The sequence below is a fragment of the Chinchilla lanigera genome, unplaced genomic scaffold (assembly GCF_000276665.1).
Source record: "Chinchilla lanigera isolate Chin_1 unplaced genomic scaffold, ChiLan1.0 scaffold00001, whole genome shotgun sequence".
In the NCBI taxonomy this organism is placed as follows: Eukaryota; Metazoa; Chordata; class Mammalia; order Rodentia; family Chinchillidae; genus Chinchilla; species Chinchilla lanigera.
This window is the reverse complement of record NW_004955402.1, coordinates 32,163,600-32,188,020: the sequence shown is the minus strand read 5'-3', so window position 1 is coordinate 32,188,020 and position 24,421 is coordinate 32,163,600. Positions and strand designations below refer to the sequence as shown.

The following is a 24,421-nucleotide window of genomic DNA, read 5'->3' as shown; positions in this document are numbered from 1 at the left end:
AGGTCTTACTGTCCCCTTGAGCTGCACACCCCAAAGGACCTGGAGATTTCACATTAGGTCCCACCTCTTAAGGCTTCACAGAGTTCTGGAGGGTAGAAGTCTGAAAGCAAGGTGTTGACAGGGCTCTTTTTCTGAGGCTTCTCTCTTTGGCTTGCTGATGGCCACCCTTTTATTGTGCCTTAACATGGCTGTCCTTCAGTCTGTATCTTGTGTCCTGATCTCCTATTTTCATAAGGACACTAGTCATGTTAGATTGGGTCCACCTCCATGGCTTCTTTTTACCTTAATTACCTCTTTAAAAACCCTTTCTCCAAACACAGTCATGTTGTGAGATACTGGGGGATAGGACTGCAACACAGGAATCTTTAGGGGATGCAATGTAATCATTTACATTCCCTATCACAGCTAATATTTGGGGACCAGAGAAATTACCCAGGCCCTTTGATATGAGTCTAAACACAAACATAGTATGGTGTTATGGACAACCTCATATTTCCCCATGTTATCCCTGGTCATGGACTCCTGTTGGTGGTACTTTGGTCTCTCCATGTTTGGTGTTAGTTCTGCTTTTATCATCCTCTCTGGTCCCCTGGCACTGGGTTTCTGGGATGAACAGCAACCCAGTTGGTGACCTCATCCTTGCTGGGCCTGTATAACTTGTCTCTTCTCATGGCAGCTACCCTCTTTGTGTTCTGCAAGGGTAAGAAAAAGAGGTAAGAACAGGCTCTTCATGGGCATGAGTGTGTGAACCTGGAGGACCTCAAAGAATAGCAAGTCCAATGCTTCCTTTTCTGAGTCCCTTGGCTGATGGTTAGCAGGTCCTCAAGGGATGAAATTGGAGAGCCTTAAAGACTGGCCTCTGATCCTTGTGGCCCTGACATCATCTGAGGGACCTGAGGGCTTCACTGGGCTCCTGCTCTGCACCATGACCTGGTGTCCTGATGGGGCCAGGCTTGAGTCATTAGGAAAATGTTAAACCCCATCTGTGGGTTGAAGCAGCTGGACAAATGTGCTTATGTCCCTTCCGGCATACAGAATGTCAGCTGGTGTTCTGTTTGAGGAGACAGGGAGGTGTATGATTCATCTGGGGATAATTTTGAAGCAAAATTGCTAACATCTATGGTAAAATCAGTCAGCCAGAAAATTCCCACATGGAAAAATGCCTCACTCCCTGACAATGTCAGGCACATAAGGAATTCTCCAGGATGATTTGTTAAGAAAATCCATTGTTAATTCTTGATTTTAGTCAGTCTGGAGAAGTAGTGGTGAACCTGTGACATACATGCTGCAGCTGGCTGTTTGTTATCTTTGAATGTGCCTTACCATCACCGGTTTGCAGTCTCTTTAGTTTTAAAGAAAGGCCTTTAGTTGCTTCCTGCGCTCTCAGCTAGATGGGGATTGTGCCTGAGAGCTCCCCAGCTGGCCTCTCCTGCAGCCCGTTACCCATTTTTTTCTGGGACTGGGTAACTCAGCATGACACCAAGTAATGAGACCAAGAGAGAAACTGGGCATCGTGGACACTGACCAAGTGCCATTCCTTGGGCAGAGAGGCCCTTTGTGTCCACTGAAGATGTGTGCCAGGACCTTGTTAATGAGCCTGTGATCTCTGCAGAGGGTTGGGATGCACTTGTGGAGTGAATGAGTGGACAGAGGAAGAAGCTGAGACCTGGGTGTAGACAGAGTAGGCCATGGAAGAAAAGGGGGAACAAGGATAATGAGATGCTCATTCTTAGCTCCTATGGTCATTGTCTCTTGCATATGAAAAATCAAGTAGATCACAAAAGCTTCTGCTAATGAAACGCCTCAGTCCCCTGCCCTGTGCCTTCTCTGCCACTTAACTCCTTTTGATTCTCAGTTGGCTCTTTAGGTAATTACTCTATGCTCTTAAGTAATATGTGCATGTGGCTGTTTCATACTCACCCCTTCTCCCCAGTCTTCACCGATGTGTTGCTTTGGTGGGTAAGGATTCTGCTGTGTCCCTAGCCTCTTTCACATGTTTCCCCAGGTGAGCATGCTGTGATTTACATGGGTTTGTCTCCCAAAGGTTCATGTGCTGAAGGCTTGACCAACATGCAATATCGATGCAGTGCGACCTTTAGGACATGAGACCTAGTTAGGTCTTGGGGAGTGAGAAAAAATTAATACTGGTGCGACGGAGTGAATTCATCCTCATGAATCTAGGTTGTTGTGGAAGAGAGAGCCTGACTTCTATATTTCTCTGGCTTCCTGTCTTGCCCTGTGATCTCTTCTGATGTGGCCATCTCTCTTTCCTCTTTCTGCCATGTTTTGATGTAGTTAAAGAGGCCATCACCAGAGGCTGAACTGATGGGAACACCTAATCTTGAACTTTCAGCCTTCAAAACTGTGAGCTAAATAAATCCCCTTTCTTTATATCTACTGAGCCTCAGATATTTTGGTATTTTGTTAACAGAAAACAGATTAAGAAAAAGGGTACTGCTGGTTTTAGTTCTTATTTGTATAGATTACCTAGTAATCTATTTCTTCCACAAAATATAGACAGGGTCTAGATCCTGCACTGTGCAAGGCGTGGCTATTAGCCCCTGTTTTCTAGTTCCTTTCTCCAACCTATAGCATCAGACACCCATGAATTTATGTTGTAAATGTTAAGGTCAATGCATTTACGTTTTATCTGTAACCACAACAAACCTTTCCTGGGGATTGCTTTAGAAGCTAACTTCAAAATTTGATGATTGTCTCTGGATGTAATGGTGCATGCCTGTAATCCCAGCACACAGGATGCTGAGGCAGGAGGATTGCTGTGAGTTTGATGGCAGCCTGGACTGCAAAAATGAGTTCAAGGCCAGCCTGCACTACATAGTGAGACCCTGTCTCAAAAAAATAAACAAACAAAAAATAACAATGATTATCAAATACTATTTTCCATTATTGAGACAGTGTAGATATTGTTCACTGAAGGCCAGGAAGGTAACTCAGTATAGATCCTTTCTTGTGCTTCCCTTCCCCACTGGAGCTTCTAGCCATCTTTCTCTCATCCTCTTTGTCTTTGCTATACCAAGTTTTCGGCTCTATCTCCCAATCAATCAGGCAGTCCCTCCAAGATCTTCATTTATCCTCTTATGCCAACTTGGATGGACTATTCTTTGTCACATAGAAACTGTCTGGGAACTTCTCTTCTCTGCCTTTTTTAGGTTAGATTCACCTTTGCTGAGAACCCAAGAAAGCTGTTTCTTTCTTGTTTACCCCTTCCTCATTCTTAAACCCATTCTGAAGCAAATTCCCAAGAAGTGGTGGATGGGAAGGAAGGTTCTAAAGCCTTGCTATGTACAAATCATTTAATTATGCTTATATTCTTGATTATTGGTTTGGTGGGTTGTTGAATTATTGATCAGATAATTATAGGATTATCTGTAGGATTGTTGATTGATTTTTAGCTTGCTGGATTGCTGGTTGGTTTGATAGGTTGTTGGATTATTGGTTTGGTAGGTTATTGGTTTGTTGGTTGGATTATTGGTTTCAGAGATGGTATTTTAGGTGAAAATCATTTTCCCTTGGGATTTTGTAGACCTCTACCATCTTGTAGCATCCAGGGCTACATGAGAAGCATGAGAATGATTGTTCCTTTGGAGATGATGTGGTTTATTTTTGTATTTTCCTCTGGGATCTCTTTAGATCAGGACAGGTCTAAAGTGTCCCAGTGGTGTACCTCAGTGCCCAAAGGGATCTTGTCCTCTGGAGCTCATTTCCAAACTTGAACTTTCAGCCTTCAAAACTATGAGCTAAATAAATCTATCTTCTGCTCTTCATTGTTCTCCACTTTTTTCTAGTACATCTAAGAGTTGTGTACTGCATCTTCTGGATTGCTTCTCTAGCATTCATATCTTTTAATCTAAACTTTTCTCTTTGTACTTTGCTTCTACATTCTGGTAAATTTCCTTGACTTCATTTTCTAGCTCTTTTAATTAACTCTTCCTCCAGAGATTTTTCTTTGTTCTCAGAGCAATCTATTCTTATTTTTAAGAATATAATTTTTTTCTGGCTATCCCTGGACACTAAGTAGAATATTTTTTAGATCTCTTTTGTTCCCTCAATATTTTCCTATGTATTCATTGTATCAGATGGGTTATCTTAGGCTATTTCCTTCAGATGCTTAAACTTAAAGCAGTTAAAGTAGGTAGGAGCTGTGTGTCTGAAGTTGTTCAAAATGCTATTGATTCTCTTACTGGTGTGATACCCATGAAAGGAACTGACAGCTGATAGTCTGATTTCATCCTTCCTCCCACCCAACCCTTCTACCTGCTGCTGGATCTAAAATATTAGACTGTAGGTTGGGGGCAGAGTGAGCTTGGGTGTCCTTACAAACTCACACTGATTCTCATTTTCAGAGCCATCCTCCTTTCCCACCTTGAGAATTTTCCTCTGGGCTGTGTCATCCTATCCTTTTGTCACGCCCTCCTCCTTCTGTAAGCCTGTTGAGATTTCTCTTTCACTGAGATATCCTTCCCTGCCCTGTCCTTCCCTGTGTTCATCTGGTGGGTTACATCGTTTTTATCCTTCATCTGGAGTGTTAGTGGTGTCCTGGAAGAAAAGAAAGAAGAACCTTGAGTCAGCCTTTCATTTGACTTCTGTATTTTCAAAGCAGTCTATACAGTATTTTTACACATCCATTTGATCTATCCAACAACCTTTGAGATTGGCAGGGCAGAATCTACGATATCTATCATACAGATAAGAAGCTGAGTCTCAGAAAGATTAAATAACTTGCCCTAGGTCACATTGCACATTTGAGATGGAGCCAGGATTCAAGGTTGGGTTTCCAGGCCCTGACCTTGGTCTAGGGTGTGACAAGGGTATTCAAAGCACAGAGATTAGGGCATGGACTGCTGTAAGCAACTGAACACAGTACCTTGGCCTGGAGTATTGGACAACCTGTGTTTCTACAAGGTGTCTGGAGCATTGGTGGTATAAGGTGCTGCTCTAAGGTCCTGTGGGTTGCAGGGAGATGAGAAAGGTAGCCGAGCACAAGTCAGGATGCTGCTATGTATCAGCACCTGTCCTCTGATATTCTGTGAGCTCCATAGTGGGGAGAGCTGCTGCAGGAGCTTAGGACTCCAGGAGAAAGTCTTGCCTGTCACCAGATGAGGAGAGAGGCTCCTTTCGGGTCTTTACCTTCCCCAAGGCCTTTGCGCTCACTCTTTTCTCTGTTATACTCTCCCCAGGTATTTTCATGTCTCACTCCTCTGTCATTTTAGGTCTCTTTTCAAGGTTTCTCTTCTCCGAAAACCCTTCCTTGATCAACTACTTGAAACAGTCACTTACCTATCCCTGTATCCTACTTCATTTTTCTTCATAGCACTTACTACTTCCAGACAAGACAATTTAGATTTGTTTCCCAGTTGTCTGCACCATTGGTACCTAAGCTTCATGCAAGCAGGGAATTGTTTCCTACTGTACTTCCAGTTCTAGTCATATATAGGCATTCAGTAAACAGTTAAAGATTTGTTTGAACTCAGACTTCTTGATTCATTCATTAGTTTTTATGTACTCAACAACTATTTCCCACACATCTGCTCTGTGCCTCAACATGGAGTTACAGTGGTGAACTCAGGCATGATCCCTGCACCATGGTGTACTACATAATGGGAATAAGGACAGGTTATGGGTTTTGTAAAAGTGGAAAGTACAAGGGACTGTGCTTGAGCATAGTCAAGGCAGTTCCGGTTCACTATAACAATAGTTTATACTGATCAGATGTTTTCTGTGCATCAGGCACCAGATCTAATCCTTTATTATGTCATTTTATTTAATAATTGATAAAAATCTGTGAGGCAAAGAGGTTATTATTATGCCCATTTTATAAATGAGAAACCTGAGGCTCTGAGGTTTAAGTAACCTGCCTAATGGTTAGGAAGTGTCTGAACTAGGTCTTACACCCAAGATCTGGTTCCCAAATCCATGTACTTGGTCACAGTCCTCTGTGATTTCCCCCACCAGCCATGTATCTTTTCTGTAGATGAGGCCTCCTCTGCTTGGGAACAAGTGTTAACACCTCCAGTTAAACATGAATATACCTCTGAAGAATGAACCTTTATTTTTTAAAATGTAGTCAAGTGGGTATTTGTCTTTTTGGAATCTTGGACCCCCTTTGGGAAGCAGATGAAGGCTTTGGATTCTCTCCAAGATATATACTACAAAGGTGAATAATCCTGGGGTTTTGTCCATAATGCAGGGAGTTCATACACTCCTCTAAACCCTTTGGTGGCCCCTGGGAAAGAAACACAGAGCAGTTTTGGGGAGCAGTCGGCTCCTGGGGTCTGGTGGTTCCCCCACTGATGATCAATCCAGAACATCCTCCTTTAAGGGGCTTTTTCTCTCTGCACCAGCACCCAAGACCTATCAGTTTCCTAATGATCCACAGTCAGATGGCCCTGAACAGCTACACAGCACCTTGGCTGAGGACTGCACATGACTATGAGAGAGAAGTTATGGTCCATTCTTTAAGGAATGTATGATCTAGCTATCTTGCATTTCCAGTGTTTCTGTGGACTTCTAGTCTTATGAACTGTTCACTGAATAAAGGATCTCATGATTCAGTACCTTTGGGAAATAATCAGATGATACCACCCCCTTTTTTGTAAATCCACAATATATGAGAACATGTTAAGCCATCTGAGAACTTTTGCAATTTAAAAAGGCATTGAACTTTATTTAACTCACCTTTCCTAGAAATGTTTGGCCATAGGTTCCCTCTCTTGTAAAACTTGGGTTCAGCCAGATATGAGCGCATTTTTGTAGCAGTTTCATGTATTAGTGTTTCAGCTAATACCTTGTGACCTCTTACTGAATTAGAGTTCCACAGAATACACTTTGGGACAGACGTCATTGTACAGATTTTTCTTTCTCACTTAACATCTCCCTGTATTCCCCGCCGCAGAGGACTGCACGAGCCAAATGAGTGATTGTAGTGCAAATAATCTCTCAGTAGGTGGCAAGAATTGTGATAGCTCTACTATAGAGATGAGCAGGCTGAGGTTTTCTGTACCTTACCTATGGTGATTTAGCCTGGGTAAGATCCCAGAAGCAACTTCTTCACAGAGATGAGGATAAGTAACTAATGATAGGGAAAGATAACAGACACTGAAGCATGTATGTGGGAGAGAGGGCTTGGAGTGCGTGCGATGTGCGGCTTCTGAGCCTGGGTACCTCTGAAAAGGACAAGAGAAACCATGAGAAGGGAGGGGGTAATTCCTAAAGAGGTTAGTGCATATAAAGATTTCACAGTCACCAGCTAGTGTTCTGGGAATTGGTTTGCTTGTTTTTAAAGCACACCATTTATCTGAAGGTGGGAAAAGGGAGAAGTGAAAGAGACAAGGCAGACAGCTACTCTGGATGGATAGGAAGTATTCGAAAGGGAACTATTCCTGTTCCTGAATTTGAATCTTTGTTTGGTTCATTCATTCACTCATTTATTCATTTATTCATAAAGACAATATGTATCTAGTGTCTATATTTTGCTCTATTTCTTAAAACTGTACCTATAGCATTGGAACTTGTAAGAATGCCTAATGCTTAATGTGTAAATATAAATGATAACTAAAAACTAATTCTGTATACAGTGTTAGTCAAAGGGATACTCTTCTGTGATTAGATTCTTTCTTTTCTGAGAACAGCTGGGGACATCAGATTGCTGAGATGTTTAAAATCCACCAACACACAGCCAGGCAGATGGCTGTGCAGAGAAGAGGGCACATCTCAAGTTTCTCATCTCTTCCTGTCACTGGGAAATTATGATCTGCCCTTGAGAATGCAAGAAAAGGGTGCACCACATCCCTGAGCCCTGTTATGTGCTGTGTGCAGTGTGGGGTTTTCCCAGAAAAGCATCTTGCTCCCAGAGACAGACCTGCACAGTCCGCCTGAGCCAGCACGTGAGGAAGAATGACTTGTTTGAATCAGATGTGGTTAGATGTGCACACACAAATGGCTGTTGTGAGTAGGAACTTTTATGCTCAAAGTCCCCAGAAACAGGAGGCACGCCACACCACACAGGAACTAGGGGAAACACCAGGACTGGGCAGAAGCCAGGAGTGAGGGGAAACAGAGGCAGGACCTTTAGTGTGGTTTTCATGGGAGGGAACAGGCAAAGCAGGATGTGTGGCATAGACAAGCTTAGGACAGGCTAGGCTGAATAATTTGGGTAGACTCTGATGCCTAGGTAGTTGTCTGGTACCTGGCTCTGAGATAATTAGGGCTGGCTGAAGAGAAGATGGCTGAGGGGTGGGTCTGGAGTGCTCCTATGAAAGGCACTTTTTCAGGAGACTTGTGCAATGCTATCATCAGTAAGCAACAAGGCTCCAGATACCAGAGCATCAAGAAGACGGAGAATAAGACAATAATGTTAATACACAGAATAAGCCTGGATTTGGCAAATGAGTGCAGAGAAGGAGCATTTTGAGAAATGATGACGTTTGGTCAAGCCTGGCCCTCTCTTTTCTCTGTTCTTCCTCCCAAAGGGTGAAACAATCGGAGCTGTTCGACAGGTGGAAAAGCCTCCAGATGTGCAAGTGGGCAATGAACATCTCTGAAGCCAACCAGTTCAAGTACCTATCAGTTCTGTCTGTCATTCTTTCTCCTGGTGTGGGTCTCCCACTGTCACCTCTTTGGGTCTTCATTATACTGTAAGGCCCAGCTCTTTGTAGCACCTGCCCTGGGCTGACCCTAATGGAGCTGAGGAACCTGGGCTGTGGCCAGGCTCTGGCCCCAGCAGAGTAAGGTGGTCCCTGCAAGTTGCTGTCCTCAAAAGGCCATGCAGCAGCCCCACAAGGCAGTGCTGTCACCTCCAGAACACATTTGGGGTTCACTGAGCCTTCTAACAGTAAGATATCTGCTCTAGGTCTCCCCACAATCCTCCATGGCCTCTCTGTCCCCACCTTCCGCTCGTGGACAGTAGCTCTTAACCCAGCAGCCTCATGCCTTCCCTTAGTGCCTGCATTTTGACAGCCACACTAGGCATCTGGGCCCTGCCGTAGATTCTTTCCTGATTGCTCTGTAACCACAACCAACAGATTATAAACTCCCATCGAGGCAAGAGCGTTATCGTAAAGATCTCTTGTGGGAACAAGCAGATGGGCAACATCCAAACATTCTTTTTCATTAATGGCGAGCTTTAGGGTTCCCTCCATCTCTAAAATCCTGCAGGCATATTTCATTATTTTAGTGCAAATAGACCTTATGTTGTGGAATTAATTGTGATTTATGCTTAAGGTGGATTTCAGCAATTCATTTTCAAGTTTAAATGTAGTGATCAGCTATCCGTAAAAAGAAGTCTATACAGGAGATTGTGAAAAGCAAATGTAACTAAGCACTTTATATTTTCTTTACAAGTCATTTGTTCCCGTTGGTGGCAATTCCAGGCCACATCTAGAGGTAGGGGCATTTTTAAGTAAGAACCTATAGCAAGGATCAGATACCACTGTCCAGAGCATGACGCTGTGAGGGCTGAGGGGTATAGAGTGGGTTAAGGTGTAGGGGAGGGAGGTGACATCAGACCTTGCTGTGCTCTAAATGGAAAAACCTTCAAGGCCACTCAGTTGCCTCCCTTTGCTCTCATTTCAAGTTCCTGGAACAGTGATGAGATTCTTCACTCAGGCTGGCAGAAACTGTTGCAGTGTAGGAGTGAGACCTGAGCATTTCAGTGACAGGAAAAGAGTCCTGTAACAGAGACCTTTCCTTACCATGCTGGTTACAAACTGACACTTTGGCGTTCTGGTTTAAACATTGGTCGCTTGTAAGCTTGGTTAGTAAGAGTCAGTTTCTCTCAATGGGTAGGAGCTGGTTAAACTTTCCAGTAGCAGACAAGATTGAGTTTCAGAAAGGAAAGAGAAATTCCTGGAGCCCCACAACTGTTGGGGAAGAGCAGAAATTTGAATCCAGATCTCTTGTCATGAGGTTGCTAACCCTGTCCCAGGTTCCATCCTAGACCTTGGTGGGAGTTTTTAAGATTTCCTCCTCACCTTCCATTTCTGGTCACTGCAGGACTCCATCCCCCAGGGCTGCCTGGTCATGGCTGTGACTATGCCTGGAGCCAGCGCTGCGGAAGGCACCCAGTGAGCACTTAGCCGACCGCTGCTGCTTTTGGAGGAGGTGCATCCTTGCGGGCTTGGCCCCCAGTATGAGGGAAGCAGTATTTATACCCATGGTCAAGTCTAGCACCCTCTGTGGCCAAGCTTTAGGCCCCCAGAGCAGGGGGACAAAATGTGCCAAGATCTGACCCTGTCACAGAGCCTCCCTGGCAGGCCCTGGAGGGCGCACTGCCAGGTGGTGCACCTGCTGCAGAGAAGACAGAAAACCAAGCTTCCTGGCTGGCAGGTGCCCAGCCAGCCTCAACAGCCCCTTCCCCCGTAGGCTTTTTTTAAAAACAAAACAAAACAAAACAAAACACAGCAGAACTTAAATCTTCAGTAGCTCAAGTTTGAGATTAAAATCACAGAGTTATTTTTATTTTTTTTCTTTATATAATGAATCTCCTAAAAAACCTCTCTTGGAACCAGTGTCCATTTTATGAAGAAAGCCAGCCAGTATCAAGCCACTAGCTTATTTTCTGACCTCCCCTATTCCTAAATTGGTTTCTGAATGCTTGTAATTGTACATTTCTGCTGACCATGTGGGTTTTGGTTTTATGAGCCCATCAGACAAGATAGGCATCTGGTCTAGGGTCTGCCATGGGCATTGAGGCTCCCCTGGGCTTTGTGTTCAGGCTGGATGAATGAAGAAGAAAGCACCCATCTCCAGGAAGTAGGGGTGTGCCATCAGGTCCTGAGAGAAGCTCTAGTGAAACTTGATCAATCTTGCGATCAGTGGGCACCTGGTTACTGAACATATATATTACTAGTCCTATGCAGGGTTGGGTGAGGTAGAGTCCCTGCCGTTGTAGGCTTTTCTTCAAGTCTGAGAGGGAGACAGCAGGTGATGAAGTATGTGGCTCCCAGTCTGGGCTGCAGCCCTGGAAATAGATACAATAAGTGGGGACAGGGCCAGCAAGGGCTTCATGACAGGAACCTGACTTGGGTTCCAAGAGGTCCACATCAAGAGAGACAGAAGGCCTGGCCACCAGGAGGTCTACAAAGTAGGAGAGGCAGCAAAAGCAAGGCGTGGGATTGGAATGAGGGTGGGAATTAGGGTGGAAGAGGCCTAATATATGGCCCCTTTGTTCTTTGTAAGGCTTTGCTCTGCCCAGTGTCACCTATGTCTCCCTGCCTGGCAGGTCCACTCTGTCCCGGTGCTGCAATGCCCCTGCCTTCCTCTTCACCACCCAAAAGAACACACCACTAGGGACGAAGCTCAAGTATGAGGTGGACACAAGCGGCATCTACCACATCAACCAGGAGATCTTCCGCATGTTCCCCAAGGTGAGCTCTGGGCAGGGCTACTGCGTGGGCTAACTCTGTGATATAGCCCTTGATGGCAATGCTCCTGTGGTTCTGCATGGGACACACTGCTCTGTGGTGTCCTGGCCCTAGTTGCCCAGTTGTCATAGCACAGCACACCATCCCCTGGACATTGTTGGGGATCCTGTCTGGATATAACCAATGCCAAATGGCTACCCGTTGTGTGACTTAGGCAAGAAAATGTCAAAATTCTGCCTACAATATTGCTTTCAGAGGATGTGTATAGATAGCTGGATGTGTGGTTGACATCTTTTCTCACCTAAGGTAGGCACAGGAGCAAAAGCAGACAGATCTTATAAACCCTGGAGCATGAGGCTGGCGACAGGTAGACTTGTATCACATAGGTTATCCTGGTGTGAAACAGCCTGTCATGACCTATGGGTCCAAGGAGAGCCAGGATACAAACTACCCAGGCTCAGGGAAATCCAGTGGGGCACCTGTATTCTCTGGAGAATGCAAGGGAGTAAATGGGCTCCATATGTCATAATCACTGTCACAACTATTCACCTCTGTTATCCCAGCATGAAAGCAGCCATGAATATTAGTAAACAAATGAAGATGAGCACATTCTAATAACACAGAAATCTGAAGTTTGTATAATCTTCACATATTACAAAATATTCTTCTTTGAATTGTGTCTGAGTTACTTTCTTGTTGCTAGGACAAAAATACCCAACACACACAAGTTAAAGGAGGAATGGTTTATTTTAGCTCACAGTTTATAAAGGTTTCAGTACACAGTCAGCTGGATCCAAGGCAGGGCAGCATGGCGGATGGGGATGGTAGAGGGAAAACAGTCAGTGAAGTGGCAGACAGGAAGCAGCAGCGGTGGGGTCAGGGGAGTAGAAGTGGTACATACACACCTTTCCAGGCCACACTCAGTGACCCATCTCTTCCCACCAGGGTTCGCCTCTCAGCATCACAGTCAGCTGTAAACCCACCAGTGGACTAATCCAGTATCGTACCCAGGATCCAGTTGCTCCCCAAAGCCCCACCCATGAGTGAGTGCATGAAGCTTTGGAGGGACATCTAGATATAAGCCATAACAGATTTTTTTAAATATGTAAAATATTTAAATATGTAAAATACATTCTCAGTTCTGAATCATACACAAACAGGTGGTAGGCCAGATGTGGCCCATGTGCTACAATTTGCTGATCCCCAAATTAGAGCATTTGATGTAGGATGACATTTCCCAAACTGCCCTTGAGGTATGTATTCATTCGTGTTTGTAGGAAAGTCTGCTTCTCGGCCTCCTGTTTGCACTCTGGAGACTTTGATTCCATGCTTCTTGACTGGAGCCTAGAAATTGATATTTTTAGATAATTCTTGATTTACAGAAATTTGGGGAACACCCATATAAAAACAAAGCAAGTCTTTGATGGCATTTCCAAAGATGAGTTTGGGTTTTCTCCTTTGTCTGGTAAAAGTCTAACAGTGTAGTTTCCCCCACTGGCTGTGAGATCCACGTGCTCCCTGTCCTGGGCCCCTGTCCTATCTCTCCTAGGAAAAGGGACCGCAGATGGATGCAGCATCACCTTCAGATCTCACCTCATTCCCCATGAGGCCCTCCCTAGTGGTTGGTCTCATCAGAAGCCCACAGTGCTGGCCACACCTCTGTCCTGAGGGCTGCCCAGCTGCTGTGTAAGCTAGGAGACAAGCTTTCCATTAGGCTCTGTGTATCAGAGATGGGAGAGACCTTTGGAGCCACTAAAAGTAACAATTCTCTTGCTTGCTCTACGCGTCTGTAAAGTGGACACCCATTTGCCTCTCACATTCCCTCTGAGGCTGTCTCTTGGGGCTAAGAGCTCACAGAGATGGACATGGTTACAGAGGTGGAAGGCCCAAGGAGTGTGGGGTTAGTGCTGGCTCTGACAGCTGTAAACATCCTCTCTCATCCTCTCCCATCCCTCAGGACATGCCCTACTACCGATCTCAGTTTAAGAAGTGTGCAGTGGTGGGCAATGGAGGCATCCTCAAGAATAGCCGCTGCGGACGGGAGATCAATAGTGCTGACTTCGTCTTCCGGTAGGAGAACCATCCAGCCTGCCCTGCCAGCTGCGCTAGCGCTCCTCCAATATATGTAGCCCCTCCTTGTGCCCTAATACTTGCTCCCTGCCCTGCACACTCTCACACTTTGGGGTGTCCCTTCCTCTCTCCAGCCCTAACCCTTTGGGTAAAGCTGCTGTACTCTTAGGCCCAGTTTCCACATCTGCAGAACAGAGGCATGTCATGAGCAAATGGCTCTGAAGGCCCTGAGCCCAAGTGGGCCAACAGATCTAACAGTAGTCTCCTTCGGGTGGCCATCTCCCTTGCTGAGCTCTACTCCTCCCAAGTACTTCTGGAAACCAGAACAGCCTTTTAGCTTCTCTCTGCTTTACCTGTGCTAGAGATGGGTCCTTGTGTTTCTTTTTCCTTATGTAGAGCTTCCCCTGTATCTCGAGGGGTCCTCATATTCCTCTTTAACCTGGGTAAGGACAATGGGTTGAAAGAGCTTAAGGCAAAGAGCCTTGGGCTGAGCCTGCTGTGATATCTCATGGTTCATGGATCCACTATCCCTGGGCCACTCAGAAATAGTGCTGGGAGATAAAGGTAGAGAAGGTTTAGGAGGTCCTAAAAGAGAGGCCGCTCCCACTATGTGGGGTCCCTTGACAATGCAAACCAAGCCTTCTGTCTCTAGGAGAAAGAAGCCAAGGCTCAGAAATAGCATTACCACCACAGATGGGCAGGTGGCATGTGTTAGAGGCACCTCCCTGACAGTCAAGTCAGCTGCATATCCCTGAGGACACCCAAAGAGCCCAGCTTCAGGCTAGGAGTTCTCCAACACCATGGTGTTCCCTGACTCTAGGCTGAGCCTGACCCAGCCTTGCCAAGGGAGGCAAGGGAGGCCTCCTCTTGAAAGATGGTCTTTCAGCGAGGTGCCCAGGTCTCTGGGGTCCACCTGAACTTCAGTGCAGGCATGTATCAGAGTGATATATCCATAGGCTCTGAAGCCGGCAGCCTGGGTTTGAATTAGGGACTGTGGCACCTTGTGCTAGTGAGTGACCTAACCACTTCTCCTGTTTTCTGAGATGGTTGGTAAGGGTGATCATACCCTGGGGGTGTATGTGTGAATTTTATGAGTTAATATTCATTTAGAGTAAGATTTTCAAGCAATGCAGAACATGTACTCTATTAGAAAAAAAAATACTACCTTTTAATATTGCTCCAATTTTTTAGACGAAAAACAATTTTTCTTGGGGGGTGTCACAGTCTATGTGAGGACCACATGGCTAGGCACAATCACTGATGGAGATATGGTCCTGGCAGTGCCTTCCTCCCGCTATTGCACAACAGGGCTGCAGCTGGAGAATGGAACAGGAAACTTTCCCCCAGGTGCTCTCTGTCTGGGACCTGCTGTGGTGTCTAGATGTTTGGGGTAGTTTTGGTGGCACCAGGGCCCCTTTCATTGCACTCATTGTCTTTGCCAAGGCAGTGCTGCAGTGGCAAAACCTCACTGAGTGCTGCTGAGAGCACTCAAGACACAGGAGTCACTGCCTGCTCAACACAGTGTCTCGTATGATCCTATGAAAGTTCCTTGCATGTCATAGGTGCTCAATAATTGATAGTTGACTACACACACAGACACACACACGCACATATACACAATCCAAAAAAACCCCAACTACTTATTTAAAAGAAGCAGAATATTTGTATGGAGCCATTGTACCAACTGAAGTGCTCCTTCATTCTACCTGATCCCCCAAAGGTAATAACCCTGAATTTTATACTTAATATTCCCTCATTTTCAAAAACTGTTATGACATATTGCCATACCCTGAATACTTTATTGCTAAATTTTGCTTATTTGGATTTTGCTCCCTGCTGCTACCACAAAATCAGTGCCTTGAAACAACCCAAGTTTTATCGCCTCACAGCCCTGGAGGTTGGAAGTCTCAGGCTACAGTTAAGGTGGTGGCAGGGCTGTGATCACCCTGGAGGCTCTGGATGGAGCCTCTCTGGGAAGTGTTGGTTTTCCTTGCCCAGCCCCTGGGTGCTGCCTGCATTCCTTGGCTAGGGTCCCTTCAACTCCACCAGTGTGGCCTCTTCTGGTCTGGTTCTGATTCTGTTGTCATATGTTTTCTTCTCTCTCCTTCATTGTCACATCACTGTCTCTTACAAAGACCCTTGTGATTACACTGGACCCACCTGGATAGTCCTGGATAATCTTCTCATCCCAAGATCCTTCCCATAAGTGAAGTTGCAGCATCCCTTCTGCCCTGTTCTGTAAGGCCCATATTCACAGGTTCAAAGTACGATTCTGTGGCCATGGCTCTCCCTACCATAGAGGCTTTCTACCAGCCACACTCCTTGCAAACTCTGTGACTTGCTTGTCACTTGGTTTTGCAGTTCTAAGATCCATCATTGCATACACCTTCCACTTAGATGGTCCAACTCTTGTTGGTGTGCTTCTTTTTCTCCTCAGTGTAAGTGTTGCTTCCTCAGAGAAGTCTTCTTGGGCCACCAGCTAAGGAGGTGCTGCCCTGCATCTGTCCACATAAGACCCTGAGCCTGTCCTTCAGAAGCCCAGGACTGCAGCAGCTCGTAACTACAGGCTTCAGATGGTTGAGCATGTCTGCCCCATGACTGGAACTTTAGCAAAACCAGGGCCCAGGTCTGTTTGCTGTCCCCATGCCTGACATGTGGCAGAATGAACACTGCCTTATTACCTGACCACAGGGGTCCCACCCAGCTGGCAGCCTCTGTATCCCTGTGCTTGAATGATCACCACCCCTGCCTCCCTCATGCCCCTGCATGGACACCTGCAGAATGACTCCACTTGTGTCGGGCTCCCTGTCTCCTCTGCAGGTGCAACCTGCCCCCCATCTCTGAAAAGTACACCGTGGATGTGGGGGTGAAGACAGATGTGGTCACTGTGAACCCCAGCATCATCACAGAGAGGTCAGTGGCCCTCTTTCTGGAGCTGTATGGTGCTGTGGCCTATAGTGACATGCAGCCACGGGCCCTGGGAATAGAGTTTGTGCTGGCTGTCAGCATAAATACATGCTAGGTTTCCAAGACTTAATACAAGCAAAAGGATGTAGCACTGATTTTTAAACTATTAATCACATGTTGAAATGATAGTATTTTTTAATATACTGAATTAAATAAAATATAAAATTTCCACCATTTCCAAAGTGTGCTTGCTAGAACATTCAGCATTACACCTGGGGCTTGCATTCTATTTCTGGACAGTCCTGGTTTAGATCACTGTTACCTAGGGATGGGGTAGGAGGCTCCAGGGTGTGACCAAGGCAGGCATGTCCTCCCTGGTGCATCTAGGTGGCGTAGGAGAAGCTTTGTGCAAAGATCTAGCTCCCCACCAGGTGTCTGCGAGGGAGGTCTCAGGGAGGGGAGTGTTGAAACCTGATACTGGGCATAGCACACCTAGGGCAGGTGAAGGGTACAGAGGGACAGTGTAGAGGAAAGGGGAAAGGAGAGGGGAAGGAAGAGGAGAGGAGAGAGGAGAGAAAGAGGGAAGGGAGAGAAAGGGACAAAAGGGGTGGAGAGGGAGTCGTTAAATTGCATCGGATCCCACGAGAGCCAGCAAAGTCATGTATGCAGGAGTTTTGCAGAGGGGTGAGAGAGAGGGCAGTTCCCTGTGCTGGAAGAGGTGTGGAGCCAGATCTGGAGGCTGAGAGGGAGGGCTGAGCCAGGACAGGCAGCTCAATTTGGGCGCCTCACTGGGGACCTCGGGGAAAACAGCACTAGGGAGCGGCATTAGGGCCCTAGGGAAAACCTCCACTTCCCAACCGCTCCCGCTACCCCAGCCCTCCCGCCGCTGTAAAAGTAAAACCTCTGGGAAAGACCGTGCTGAAGTGCATGAGAAGGGAGTGGCAAGTGTGACCTGGAGCGCGGCCCCCCACGTCCTTCGACAAAGCCCCCAGGGTGCAGGGTGAAGACGCAGGGATATTACCGCCGCTTCTCACTCTTGGCCCTGCACAGGTTCCACAAGCTGGAGAAGTGGCGGCGGCCCTTCTACCGCGTGCTGCAGGTGTATGAGAACGCATCGGTGCTGCTGCCCGCCTTCTACAACACGCGCAACACCGACGTGTCCATCCGCGTCAAGTACGTGCTGGACGACTTCGAGTCGCCACAGGCCGTCTACTACTTCCACCCGCAGTACCTGGTCAACGTGTCGCGCTACTGGCTCAGCCTGGGGGTGCGCGCCAAGCGCATCAGCACCGGCCTCATCCTGGTCACTGCGGCGCTGGAGCTCTGCGAGGAAGTGCACCTGTTCGGCTTCTGGGCCTTCCCCATGAACCCCTCGGGCCTCTACATCACCCATCACTACTATGACAACGTCAAGCCCCGTCCTGGCTTCCATGCCATGCCCTCAGAGATCTTCAACTTCCTGCACCTGCACAGCCGCGGCATCCTCCGCGTGCACACGGGTACCTGCAGCTGCTGCTGAGGCTGGTGGCTGGGTTGCCTGGATGAACCTCTCCTCCTCCTCCTCTCCTTCTCGCTGGAACTGGGAGCCTCTAGGTGGGGCCTGGCAGTCAGGCTGTTGCCCCCTCAGTAGTTCAGCTCTGTGCTCAGGCCCCTGGGGCAGGGAGGCAGGGATGGGGCCAGCCCAAACTCAAGCTCGGTCCTACCCCTCTTGTCCTCCAGCCTGTGCCTCTACCTGTCCACGAGGGGCATGCTGCTGGGCCACGCCCTAGAACCAGGGAACCTGGGGACTGCAAGTGAATAAAGCACATTTCCACTTGATTCCAGCTTCCCAGAGAGCACAAACTGTAGTGGCCTTGTTACAGCCAAAGACAGACCCGAGGGAGAGTGCAGTAGAGGGAAGAGACAGGCCACTTGAGCACAGTCAAGATTTCCTTCAGACCTTTGGTTCCTGAGTTTCATACTGAGGACTGAGCCTTGAGTTGCTACCTAGAATCTCAGAGCATAGAGACCAACCCAGCAGCCAGACCTTCTAGTGAAGACACACTGGCTCAGAGAGCCAAGAGCTGGTCAACCCAGTCACGCTACCCCACTGAGCTCCTCAGGTACCACGGTGACATCTAACCAAGGCCAGTGTTAGCATCTTCCCTGAGACGCCAGCAGCTGAAAGCCACACCCTTACAAACCTTTCCTGAGAAACATAGAAACAGTCTTGGTGCCTCTGGGTCCTATCTTGCCTTTGATCTTTTGACGAGAAGGAAATAAACCAGCCCAGCCATTTGCACTTCAGGTTCCAAGCCAATGTTATCCACTCAATAAGTGCTTAGCAGTTTGCTTCCTCTTCTGTCTATTTTCAGCTCCATTTTAAACCAGAAGTTATTTATAAAGCTCTGTTCCTCTTTATGTTCCTGAGTACTGCGGAATCCTGCTGTATCATTCCTGAGTGGGAACCATCAGTCGGAAATTGCTGGCTGTCATATATGGACTCGGCACACGGAAGCCAGTGGGGCCTCTGACACCAGCATCCTTGAGGCTTCTCCTGGGAAGGCAAGACCCTGCAGTGCACGCCTAGCACCTTGACATGCAGGGACTCCTAAGGCTGGGCTTCTGGAAGTCAACTGTGCCTAAGCAAAGTGGCCATGTGTCATTCACATATCAAATTCTTCCCCTTTGTTTCCCCCTGTGTGTTTCCACCCTGAGTGTGACTGTGCCTCATAGACACTGTTGGCGAATTGTCTTTGAACTTAGCTTTGTGGAACCGAAGAGTGTTACTGCTTGGAAGACTTCAGCTCTCTCTCCCTCCTCCCTCCCTCCCTCCCTCCCTCCCTACCTTTCCTCCTCTCTCCCTTCTTCCCTTCCTCCTTCCCTAAAACACATCTGGGAAACCTGTTCTGCTCTGGTCCATGGCTGAGCTTGGGGAGATATAATGATGAGGACATTAGCTCTGTCTTCTGCGGGTGGAGACAGATCACATACACCCTGAAGTTCTGCATGCCATGCCAGCAGCTCCAGGTAGGAGCTGTGAGAATACCGCTGGGAGCCAAGTACCTCCACCTGAACACCTAGTTTTACAGGCAAAGCCACAGGTCCAGCTGGGAGAGACAGGAGAACTCTGGGTGGCCCTCCAGGCTCCCACTCAGACTCCTTTGTCTGCCAGGCCTCCTTCTTCAAGCTTTGTTGCAAGTGGGTGGTGCTGATGCCCAGGCTGTGCTGGGTGCTGACTTTCACCAGTGTTTTGAGCTCTGTTCTGGACTAGGAGTCCCAGGCTGCCCTGAGCCCCAGTCTGTTGGTCTGTAAAACAGAAGTCACTGAGACATGGAGGCCCAAACAGAGGGGAAACTGGGGTAGACTCCTCAGGACAGTGGATGACAACTGCTTTCTTGGGGAAGATTCCAGCTAACTGACATTACTAGCCACTGTTCAGTTAGTTGAACCCAGTTTCTTGAAACTGTGAAACATTCCATGTAAGGAAATAGGATCGATTAGGGAAGAGACCCGGTCAAGTCACATCCTGGGGCCTGTTGAGTGTGACAGAGCCCTCTACGAGAGGCCCTCTGGGGAACAGGTGTGGTTTGGGTGGACAGAGCTGGAGCAGGAGCTTTTGTGAGTCCGACATCAGGATCCCCATAGCTGAGGGTATTGGGGGTGGAGTTTGTTCCAGCCAGGGCGCTTGTAGGAGCACTGAGATCCATCCCAGGTGAGAGTTGGATACCTAACATATGGCTGTAATTGTGCTGTGGGTCTAGAACAAGTTCCTTCTTTCTCTCAGGGTCTCCATTTCCTCATCTCTACAGGGAGAGGCTTAGAAAAAAATCTCCAGAGTCTCTATAATCTTTATTTTTAAAAGTCATGATGTATGGATGAAAGCCATAGCTACCATTTATTATTGTAATAGCTAAGATTGACTGTGCTCTCGTTCTGTGCCCAGCCCTGCACTGAGCACTTTCCTGCACCATCGCCCAGCATCACAAGATCCCTCAGGTCAGGAGGCTCCATGGTACAGGTGAGGCGGTGAGGTTCAGGGCAACTCAGAGACTTGTCCATGATCAGACAGCCAAGGGAGAGCACTGCACTCAGGTCTGTAGAACCCCAAAACTTGACCTCCAAACGTCAGTCTTAGCTCCCCAGCTGGTATTGCTAGGGCTAGAACAAGGAGGATCCCAACAGAGATGCCTCCATAGGGTGGTACTAGGCCCTGGCCTAGGGACAAATGCTCTAGAGAGCTGTCCTGGGTGCAGAAGACAGCATCTGCTCTTGGTCCCTCTCCCAGCTCTACCCTCTGCAGCAGTACTAGCCACTTAGAGGAGCCCTGGAGGGGAACTGAGGCCAACTTCACATCTCTGGGTGGAAGAGATGCCCAGAAAAGGTATGTATTATGGCAACATGAGTTGCTCAGGATCACATGGCCAGCTAGAGGCTCAACTGGGACTCACCCAGTTGCCTGATTTTCAGGCCACATACTTTTTCCTATAGCCAATGTTTGTAGGAAAAATATTTTTTGGAAGGCTCAGAGAGATCTGGGCATTGATTCTGGAAGCCCTCTGCCATGTTCCTCTGCAGCCCTGTCACTGTCCCTCTGTGAGGTGCAGACTGCCGGTTACATTCTTATTTAGGGGAAATCAATTCCCCATGAGCAAAACAGCTATCATGTCTTCCTTTCTGCTAAAACCAAGCTCCAGGCTTAAAAGGCAGAAAAATACCACTGATGATTTGATGCTCAGCCAAGCAGGAAGGAAGGTGGCTCAAGGTCAGACAAGCCTATGGGACTGGTTCAGCAATGCTGTGGCGGCAACTCTGCCATTAATTGCCCGGTGCTGCAGAGAGCAGAGAGGATCCTGGCCCCGGACTCTGCTAAGTATGGGGAGGAGGCAGGGGCAACACTTTCTGACAACAAAAGGAGAGGAGAGTGCTGGTTCCCAGTCCAGATCAGAGCTCATTTTGTGCCAAGCATTGTGCTAGGGGCCAGGGAACAAGGGATGATCAGAAGCATAGTCCCAGCGCTCCAGGTGCTTAGGTTGATGTAGCGGTAAATGAAGCATCCCCCAAACACACACTGGCACCGTCAGTGCGCAGTACAGTGAAGTACCCACTTGGGGACAGTTGCCTGGGATAGGAGGGGAAGGGGAGGCAGAGTCAGTTCTAAATCCTACGTTTTGCACCATAAAGATTGTCACTACCAAGGCAGGGGTGAATTCTCAGGTCTCATCCTCAACAGCTGTGCAGCATTTGACAGGGGTGTCCTCTCTGGTCTTTTTGAAGGTCTCTGTTCTATGTGAACCAATCTGTTCTTTCCCTGCCTCTCTAAATGCTTCTCTACAGCTCCCTTGTGACTCTTCTGTGAAGCTTCCTCAGGATTCTCTGCTCTTCCTGGGAGCCTCCTGCAGAAACCCCATCTACTGCCTGCTTCCAGCATCTGCTGCCCTTTCATCTTAGCACCTGGGGCATGACCACTGGCGCCTTGTGAGCATCTTCATCTGCTCCACAGCTCAGACCTCAGTCTGCCCTCCACTGCTGCAGTTAAAACAACAACTTGGACTCAGCATCTCCTCCCATTGCTTAACAGCTCTGTGACCTTGGGAAGCTCCCGAAGCTTGTGGAGGCTCTGATTCATTATCTCAAAAATGAGGACAGGACTCCAACTGCACCAGCTGTTGTGAAGGTTGAATTAAATAATGTTGCATGGCCAGGCATGGTGGCTTAGATCTCTCACCCCAGCACTCTGGGAGGCGGAGGCAGGAGGAGAGCAAGTTTGAGTCCAAGTGGTGCAAGTTAGCAACTTAGCGAGACCCTGTCTCAAAATATAAAAAAGGGGTGGGGATGTAGCTCAGTGCAAAGGTACTGGGTTCAATCCCCAATTGAAAGAAGAAAAAAGAAAGTAAAAGAAAGAAAGAAAGAAAGAAAGAAAGAAAGAAAGAAAGAAAGAAAGAAAGAAGTAAAAGAAAAAGGGAATAGTGTTGCACACTGTCTAGCACAGTTCCAGCTCTAGGTTCAGAACATATTCTCTCTGCTCTGATCAATCTCTTCCCTTTTCACCCTCTATGTTTATTTGCTCAACAAATTTAGTCAAGTTCAGTTATAAATATCTCTTGAGTTCACGCCCTCCCTGCATCCCCTCTGTCACTGCACTAATGCAGGCGCTTCTGAGTGACCTTCCTGACCTTCCTGCTTTCAGAGTTACCATCTGAAGTACCTTTCGAGGGGCCAGTGTCTGCCTATACCACACCACCCATTCTCTTGACCAAGTCCTGCAAGCTGTGTCCCAACTTGGCTCCATCCTTTTCTCTGAGACCCTCTTGCCTGCTTCCTCCCACCCCTCCAGGCACTGTCCCTTCAATTGATGCCTGGGATGGCTCCACACCTTTCCTCCCTTTGTGCCTTCTCTTGTCTGGCCACTTTCACATATGTCAGGTTATGGCCTTTCCTACCTCCCCTCTCTGGCCCGGCTGGACCCTCTTTTCTCTGTGCTCCTGCTGTGACCATCACTGGCAACCTTTGAGCACACAGCCTAAGTGTCCTAAGTGGTCCTCTGTCATTGGTAGGAGGTCTGTCTTTTCCCTCAGGGGAGACCTGGTATGTAGTTCATCTTTGTGTCCCGGACACTGGCACAGGGCCACACATTTACTCCTGTAATGAGATATCTGGTTCCTAGTGGGCTCCAGCAGTTTGGGAGACTCCACTAATAAACAAGAAACACTGTGGGGAAATTGCCAATGGAGGGCAGCCAGGGTTTTGTTTGTTTGTTGCCTAGTACATTCTAAAAAGGCAGGGAATCACCTTGCTCTTCCTTGGCAAGCTTGGGGTCCTGGGGCTGAACTGTCTGTGTACTGGGGGCCTCTCCGGTCCTGCTCTGCTTTTATTTTAGTTTTCCCCACTATAATCTTATTCATCTGCTTCTTGTTTGCTAAGCAGTCCTCTTTCTCTAGCTCAAGCAAAAGAAGAGACATTTTCTGGTTTTGTTTCTTTCCATTTCTTGCCTTCCTCTAAGCTTTACAGATGTATCAGGATCTCATATTTCTGCAGCTGAGGTACAAGGGGGTTGCTGTATACAAAGCATCTACAAATAGTGTCTCAAAAACTAAAGGAAAATGCTTTATTTTTTGGGTAGGAAACAGATGAGCTGGGCTTTAAAGAATATCTGCTCTAAATGCTCAGTGGAAGGTCATGAGAGTGAGGCTGTTCTCTTGGGGGAAGTGGATAGTGGTATTACTTTGAGTTCAATACACCCTTCCCTGTCTCTCTGAAGCAAGAATGTTCTTCGAAGAGGAGACTGATTGTGCCTCATGCACTAGGTGAGGCCAGGCTAAGGGTGCAAGATCAGCACCTTCTGCTCGTCCTGGGAGGTCTATTCAAACAAGGCCAGGCCGTGGAAGCTGAGTAGTCTACAAGACATCCTAATAAGGCAGTGTGTTCCTCAAAGGTAAACCCTAGGTCACCTGCATTAGAGTCATCTGGGTGCTTGTTAAGACAATGGACTCAGAATCTACAGCAAAGTGGTGATGCCCGGCAGTCGACATGTGTGAGTGACATTCCTGGCTCAGCCTTGTATGCACACCTGTTTGTGGTTGAGTGACTAAATCTGGCTTGAAATCTAGACTGGAGTCTTGAGTGGGAAAAGAATGAAAATAAGAATTTTGGTACACAACCCAACTCTATGTTTTCTATAAATATAAAATATAACCTACTATTAATCTAGTAACACTAATCAAATCTCTAGCAACCTATAACATTTACTAATTCTGTTTTGCTTCACCACTAACAAAGATTTCTGTCTCTTTTAAAAATTATTAATTATGGTGAAATCCACATAACATAAAATTTACCATCTTAAACATTTTGAGGTGTGAAGTTTAGCAGTGTTGAGGACATTTACATTGTTGTGCAATAAATCTCTAGAAAACCTCTCATTTTGCAAACTTAAAAACCTGAACCCATGAATGAGGACACATTTCCTCTCCCTCCACAAGCTGGCAACCACTCCTCTTTCCATCTCTATGACTTTTTCTGCTGTAGGTCACTTGTGTAAGTGGAATCGTGCAATATTTTTGGGCAGGCTTATTTCACTTAAT

The 24,421-nt window shown here is 47.2% G+C and overlaps 1 protein-coding gene across 6 annotated transcripts in view; it reads left to right on the top strand.

Moving 5' to 3' along the window:
- The window catches only part of St8sia5 (ST8 alpha-N-acetyl-neuraminide alpha-2,8-sialyltransferase 5), a 66,772-nt gene extending 44,663 nt beyond the window's left edge, over window positions 1–22,109 (top strand). For 4 of the 6 annotated variants that reach the window (XM_005372877.2, XM_013510476.1, XM_005372876.2 and 1 more), the window contains 5 exons: window positions 8,490–8,576; window positions 11,240–11,384; window positions 13,339–13,451; window positions 16,272–16,364; window positions 17,409–22,109. In XM_005372877.2, the coding sequence (XP_005372934.1) occupies window positions 8,490–8,576; window positions 11,240–11,384; window positions 13,339–13,451; window positions 16,272–16,364; window positions 17,409–17,877 (907 nt within the window). In that variant the 3' untranslated portion in view covers window positions 17,878–22,109. The remainder of the gene's footprint in view (window positions 1–8,489; window positions 8,577–11,239; window positions 11,385–13,338; window positions 13,452–16,271; window positions 16,365–17,408) is intronic. The other 2 variants (XR_259076.2, XM_013510464.1) reach the window with 2 other exon arrangements.
- The last annotated feature ends 2,312 nt before the right edge of the window (window positions 22,110–24,421 follow it).